The sequence below is a fragment of the Myotis davidii genome, unplaced genomic scaffold (genome assembly GCF_000327345.1).
Source record: "Myotis davidii unplaced genomic scaffold, ASM32734v1 scaffold765, whole genome shotgun sequence".
Lineage (NCBI taxonomy): Eukaryota > Metazoa > Chordata > Mammalia > Chiroptera > Vespertilionidae > Myotis > Myotis davidii.
In genome coordinates this window covers 1,443,449-1,450,580 of record NW_006296056.1, presented here as the reverse complement: position 1 = coordinate 1,450,580, position 7,132 = coordinate 1,443,449, and the positions used below count along the sequence as shown (strand labels likewise).

General features: G+C 40.1%; 1 protein-coding gene across 1 annotated transcript in view; it reads right to left on the bottom strand.

Moving 5' to 3' along the window:
• KIAA0196 (KIAA0196 ortholog) overlaps positions 1-7,132 on the bottom strand; it is a 47,255-nt gene that overhangs the window by 37,210 nt on the left and 2,913 nt on the right. The window contains 7 exon segments of the mRNA XM_006770961.2: positions 558-710; positions 2,207-2,399; positions 4,409-4,509; positions 5,107-5,191; positions 6,191-6,336; positions 7,049-7,109; positions 7,111-7,132. The exon segment at positions 7,111-7,132 is cut by the window's right edge and continues 253 nt beyond it. Coding sequence (XP_006771024.1) covers positions 558-710; positions 2,207-2,399; positions 4,409-4,509; positions 5,107-5,191; positions 6,191-6,336; positions 7,049-7,109; positions 7,111-7,132 — 761 coding nt within the window.

The following is a 7,132-nucleotide window of genomic DNA, read 5'->3' as shown; positions in this document are numbered from 1 at the left end:
ATCGATGTTTCTAACTCTCTCTCTCTATCTCCTTTCCTCTCTGTAAAAAACCAATAAAATATATTTTAAAAAAAGAAAAGAATTACTATTGTAACATTAAAAAGTGATAAGCAAATCCCTGCAGGAAGCAGAACCTTCATAGCTCCATCAGCGTGAGCGTATAGAGAAAACCAATTATAATAGTGAAATTCTATTTATAAAATGACAAATTAGATCAATTCTGCTATCTTCGAGTCATAAAATAAGAAGAAAGGCTTGTGTAACTCAGCTGCAATCTCTGTAGCTAAAAAGCAAGACACGTTGAAATATATGGTTTTACCTTGAGAGTGCCCATTTGAGAAAAAAAGGAACAGGTTCAGGAAATTTTACTGGCTGATCTATTCCTTCATGTTATGATTTATAAAATTCTCAACACACTTAAAGTAATTTTACCTAAGTGATTTTTATGTCTCACTATGTACAACATTATGACCTCTGGGTAATAGGCCAAAAGAATGGAGAAACCAGTCCTTTAATAAGCTTCTTACAGAGTAAAAAATCCTAATAGCAATACTTGCCCAATTATCTGGAAAGTATTTATCCACTATCTCTCGCATTTTTGCTTGATGGGTATGAAGGATGGAAGGGTCAAAGTAGAGAATGACATACAGCATGGCGGCCTGATTTGCCAGGGCCGTGCTGCGGTGCTCCGGCAAGGGGTACGCTGAGACCTGCAAACAGAGGGGAGACCAGGAGGCAGCCGTTGGTAACAGCTGAACTTCCACGCGCCAAGAATATGACCACATCCTAGGACACACCCGTCTCCAAAGCCACCTCTTCAGAGCGCCCGGACACGGGAAGCCATCCTCCTGGCTTTGCTGGCGGGGCCTTCCTTCTTATCCCCGGCCACGCGACCTGATGCTCTTCCTTCCGGCCCTCAACTCGGCTGCAATTCTAAGCCGTTTCCTTACAAAAACAGAGTTGCAACCCCAGGACTCCCACTAGTTGTCCATTTTGTGTCTTTCCCATCACAATCTCTTAGAACTGACAGAATCCACACTCACTATTGCTATTTTCTCACTGCCTGTTGGTTCGTCCACTCATTGAAATGTCTTCCACCGTCCCCTCAAGGGGGTTTCACTCATAAGCTCACCATCACGCAGTTCAATGCCTCTTTTAGCACCCGCCCTTAAGCTCTCTCAGGAATGAAATCCCCTCCGCCGGTTTCCCAGCCACCACTCTTCTAATCTGCTTTGCAGGGGGTTCTCCTGCCAGCTTCCCAGGGCTGGTGTGCCCATCGCCTCCTGCCTGAGGCATCTTTGGCTGCTCACAGGACATATCACCTCAAGGACCGAGCAGGAAGGGAGGAATGATTACAAGGACAGCAGAGTGATGTCTCATGGAACCTGGCCAGCTCTCTGGAAGGTCCTAGAGCTGTGAACCACAAAGCCCTCACTGTTTCTCCTTTTGATGTGTTTGCCCGACTTTCCTCTCTCTCCAGAATGTTTTCCATAACATGGCAGAATGAGGCTGCTCCAAAGTCCAGGGCATGTTGGGAGTAAACACGTCCAGAAACTGTTTTTCAGGCCCAATTCCAAATTACCTGGAGATGGAGTCTGATCCATCTTGGGTCAAGGGACTGCCCCACTCCAATCAGCCAGGGACAGGGGAGGGCAGGGCAGAGTGGGGCAGACAGACAACACTTTGGTGCACTGGCTGTTGCTCTAACCACTTAGTTACACTGACCAGGGCAGGCAGGGTTTCCAGTCCTGCTCATGCTGCCTCCTCTGCCTGGACTGCTCTCACATCCCCTTTGACACCTGTTCCCTGACACATGTGCTTCCCCCAAGATATGATGCATCTTGCTTTCCTGTAATTTCTTTAGTTGTCTGTCTGTCTTCTTTCCTCAGCTACGAGCTCATTGTACACAGGGGTCGTGGCCTCCCTCCATCAGCGATGTATCCCCAGCACGTGCACAGGCAATACATCCACTCAATAACTACTTCTTTCCAAACAGAGCTCAAATCCCATCCCTTCCCAGAAATCTCCAATTTTGCCTAAATCAATATCCCTCTTTTCTCTCCCATCCCACAGCATAGCTCAAAGGTCTTAAATAATTTTTAGCTGTTTTTACTCTTTTGAGAAAGCAGGAAGGGCAGGAGGAATTGAGGAGGAAAGTGAAATCGGGCTTTTAAATGACTAAGATCTTAATGGACTCGATTCCCACCTGGTTGTAAATATCGTCAGATCTTAGTCGACCAATGACCATACTGATGAAGGATTCATTGATAGGCACTCTCTGGAAATAGCTCTCAGGGTAGTTGGCTGGTCTTTTGGCTCCTGGTTGGCTGGAATAACCTGTACTTCGCAGCAGCTTACAAATATCGTCCATGTTTGAATCAGCAGAAGATCGGGCGGCACTGAGTCACGTGCACAATGGGAAATAAAACCACAAACAAACCACACACATCAGAAACGGAAAAGTCCAACAAAGCAGAAGAATTTCTTGATTTCATCTAGTTTTAGATATCACTGTGGGTCAATTTATATCCTTAAGACTCAAAATCATATTTTCAAAAAGCCTGTTAAAATACAGCAAACATATAAGATGGGTTCTTGGATGTAGGTACAGTTCTAGGTCACGGTCCACTGTCCTTTTTCCAAAATCTGTGGGTCTGGATATGTTTCAGATTACAGCATTTTCCAAATGTAAGAAAGTAATATGTACATAGACTATGTACAATATAATATTCCAGTAGAGTGTCAGCTTGCGTTCCACGATCACCACACATTAATATTTATATAGCAAATTTTAGGAATAGCACACAAGTGAGAGAAATCGACACTATCTATAGCCTCGTATTTGCTCTGGTCAGGTTTTGACTTCATATGATTTCAGGCTGGGTCATTTTTTGCTGCCAAAGGAGTTACTGTGAGTGTGTTTGTATTTTCCATAGCTCTTTGGATTTCAGAGTTGTACATAAAGAATGTGAACCTGCACCAATGTTTCATAAGTTAAAAAATAATTTAAAAAAATCAAGACAATTTAAAGTGGGATATACATTAATTGGTTTTTCTTGTTAAGGGGCCCTTTCTATATAGATTTAATCAAAACATCTATGATTTTCGGGGTGGTTTGGAGTAGGATTCCCTCAAGGAGACTCAAAGAATCTTAGACTTGATGACGGCCTCCTACTGAATGTAGGAATCTCCTCTGTCACAACTCTGACTTGCAATTTTTCCGTGTCACTTCAATACTGGAGCCTCACATTCCAGTGAATTAGCTGTTGTACCCAAAGGGACAAAGCCAGATTGTCCAAGCTGGGCTTGAGAAGCAAACTCTTCTCTTCTTCTTTCTGTCATTTACCTTTTTTGTTTTCCCAGGCACTTTCAGAAATATAGGCAAGGCCATTCGAAGTTCATTTTTTAAAACCACGGATGTTAAGACAGCTCTTGGTCACGCAGATGAGACTGAATTATGCCTGTGGGCGAGAGTCTCCTCCCACTGATAAGGCTGAGAGGAAGCAGGCCAGCTTGGTAGCTAAGAGTAATTTACTGCTGAGCAGGCAGCAGTCCCAGGGGTCCCCAAACAAGCCCTCCGTTGAGGATCTCCCTCCTTGCCCTATTTAGGTTGTCCTAATTTGTAAGTCTGAAAATGTTAATTCTAGTCCACGCATCTTTAGCTCAATTTCCTGACTCCTGCTTACGGACTGTTTCTTCCCTGAATTTAACTATTTCTCACATTAACCCTGTATCCAGATTTTGACTCATTAAGTCAACAAATTGAAACCTGTGTACTAGGTACTAGAATTAGAGTTGGTTGAAGTGGTACTCCTTGAAGTCACAGTGCTTTGTAGACATACCTAACACATGATCATGATGGGGTGCTGTTGCTTGTTTTGTGTTTGTCTCGTGCATGTATATGAGTGAGAACTCCCTTTCAATCTGACCTCTGAGTGATAACTTTTCAAAGCCATTAACCTGAAACTGACAACAGAAAATTCATCCATTTCCTTACATCTGCCAAGGAGTAACATTTGAAACTTAAAAACAAACCAAAAAAGAACATTCATTAGACTTCCACATTTGCAAATTTATCTTTAAGGTAAAGAAAGAAAATTCAGATTCCCTTAAAAAAACACACCACACACCCCAAAACTAAGGTACCATCATGGACATGACAATCTGTATATCTCTACTAATTTATAACATATATGTAATCTGGAGATTATATGATATCTAATCTGTTATGATGATGTAAAATATATAGTAACTGCTGTCATTTCTATTGTATCTTCAGAAGAAATTAAGAATCTTCTCTTTTTTGCTTTCTAGATCACATTGCTGCACAATAAAAGCAATATAGAAACCTACACTACATTGTACCGTTAGCATGCTTCTGGCACGTGCAGCCCCAGCCCAGGGGTACCTGTATCGATAGTAAGAAACCAGCATTCTCTCTCTGACTTCCCCTTCAATCTTTTGGTCAATGACCAGCAGCATGACTCCGTACAGGTACAGCGCTTCACACTAGGAAGAGAAAGAGACAATGGCCAAACTCACAGGAGGACACATTCTCATGGAGGGATGTTGATGATGGTTAAAAAGATCACTTTGCTCCCATTCCTCCTAAAAGCTTCATATTATAAGGAGAATGTAGGTTTCTCCCGAAGGGTTTTCTCACCTTCTGTACAGAATGAGCTTTAACAATTTTATGCAAAATAAATTTCAATTCAGAGTGCTTATCTTTCAGCTGGTCTGGTTTTGATATTTTGCTTGGGATACCAATATTATGAACACCCCTAAGTCATTCACTTACTTAACAATTTCTTAAGTGATCACTCTATACTAGGTACTACCTAGATGTCTGGGATGCGAAAGATAAAGAAGAGAGGACTGTTACACCGAGGAAGCTCAGAAACTTGACACAATCTTTATTCACTTGTAATTCTGTTCAAAGTCTACAATGTTCTACATTCAGACACAGATCTGTTAGTTAGAAGATAATTAACAGTGAATTTTGCTTCACTTTAAAGGGTATTCTGTATGTACTTGTGACTTACAGGAAAAAAGTGATGTTAAGCTCGACATTCTGGAACTTCTATTTAAATGGTCACTAGCACTTACTAAAAGTTGTTTTCCATCTTCATTGAGAAGCACAGTTTCTATGGTTTGCTGAATGTAAACACCTTCATTGAGATCTTCCAGGTATCTAGAAATGAAACCCCAGAGCAAGTTATTGATAATGAAAACTTGAACAATATCTTTGATGAAGAAAAGTAAAGATTTCTAAAGGTAAAGCAAGATACTAGGCATTCTGGCCTTCAAATAATTTTTGAGCTGAAACTCATGGCAATTAGAGCCATAGGTTGCTAGTTATGGCTACTCCAAGTAAAAGGAATATTCCCAAGTCCCAATTTGTGAATTACAAATATCTTAGGAAGTAATGGCATACAAACATGGACTAGTTTAAAATGCTTTTAATTAGTTTTAAAGCTAGTGAGTAATGAATTCCTAAGGGCTGGAACAGTGGTTCTCAACCTTCCTAATGCCGCGACCCTTTAATACAGTTCCTCATGTTGTGGTGACCGCCAACCATAAAATTATTTTCGTTGCTACTTCATAACTGTAATTTTGCTACTGTTATGAATCGTAATGTAAATATCTGATATGCAGGATGTATTTTCATTGTTACAAATTGAACATAATAAAAGCATAGTGATTAGTCACAAAAACAATATGTAGTTATATATGTGTTTTCCGATGGTCTTAGGCAACCCCTGTGAAAGGGTGGTTCGGCCCCCAAAGGGGTCGCGACCCATAGGTTGAGAACCGCTGGGCTGGAAGGAAGAGAATATTGTGTGGTTAGGGATAAGATGGAAAGTATGGTTACCAATGCTATGAAAATATGTTCCTTTTTTTCCACTTCTCATATATAATATACTAAAATATGATCATAAACCACAGGATTGAAAGACATTATGAGTTAGTATAGACCAAGATTATTGTAATACTTTACAAGAGCAGGAAATCATAATAAAACTCTAAGATACTTAAGATGACTAGTGCCACAGGAAGGACAAGGCAACTGTGCATGGTATAATCTAGTACACTGTGTAATAATAACTCAGAAAGATTGACATGTTCTAGAATGTCCCTTCCCCCGCCATGAATTATTATTAGAATAAGCTATTACTAAATTATTCAATACCTGTTTAAGTCTACAATATATTTATGCACACTTTGAAATGCTAAATAAAATCTGGTCACAATTTCTATGTTGTTTTCACGAAATTCTTCATCTAAATCCTGTAGCTCTGGCTTAGCTTCCAGTTTGCTTTCCCATAATTCTGGACCCTAAGAAGAAAAACACATTTATGGAGATGTCAATAAAAACATACTTGTGGGTAACGATTTCTAAGTAGTCTTAAAAATGTGCTCATATGCTTTAAGAGGGATGTCAAAAGTTGAAAGCAGAGCAACAGAAAGTAATAAAGATAACAGAAGCCTAGATATAAAATCATTTTGAAACGAATTTGAATTACAACCACAATTAGCATGCTTTAAATATGAAATATGTTATATCAAAGTTATCTTAATAAAATATAATTAGGGCTGCACACAATACCTTTACATTATTTTCAAGTTAGTTGGCTGATATTAAATTTGGTTTAAAAATCTCTCCTATTTGCCCTAGCCGGTTTGGCTCAGTGTAGTAGAGCATCAGCCTGCGGTCTGAAGGGTCCCCGGATTGATTCCAGTTAAGGGCATATACCTTGATTGCAGGCTCAATCCCCGGCCCTGGTCAGGGTGTGTGCGGGAGGCAACCAATCAATGTGTCCCTCTCACACCAATGTTTCTCTTTCTCTTTCTCTCCCCCTCCTTTCAATTCTCTAAAAACCAATGGAAAAATATCCTTGGGTGAGGATTAACAAAAACATAAAAATAAAAATCTCTCCTATTGAACTCTTTCTCTATAATGACTTAACTTCGCAGCATCTCATGGTCCCCACAGAAAGCATGCTTTCGTCGAAAAGATAATGGTAAAAATGCTATAGGGGCAGATTACCTTAAAGTAGCTGAAATCAAATATGATATCTCCATATTTCTGTTGATCAGTTCGGTCTTTTCCTGTGCACACAGGTAATAAAAT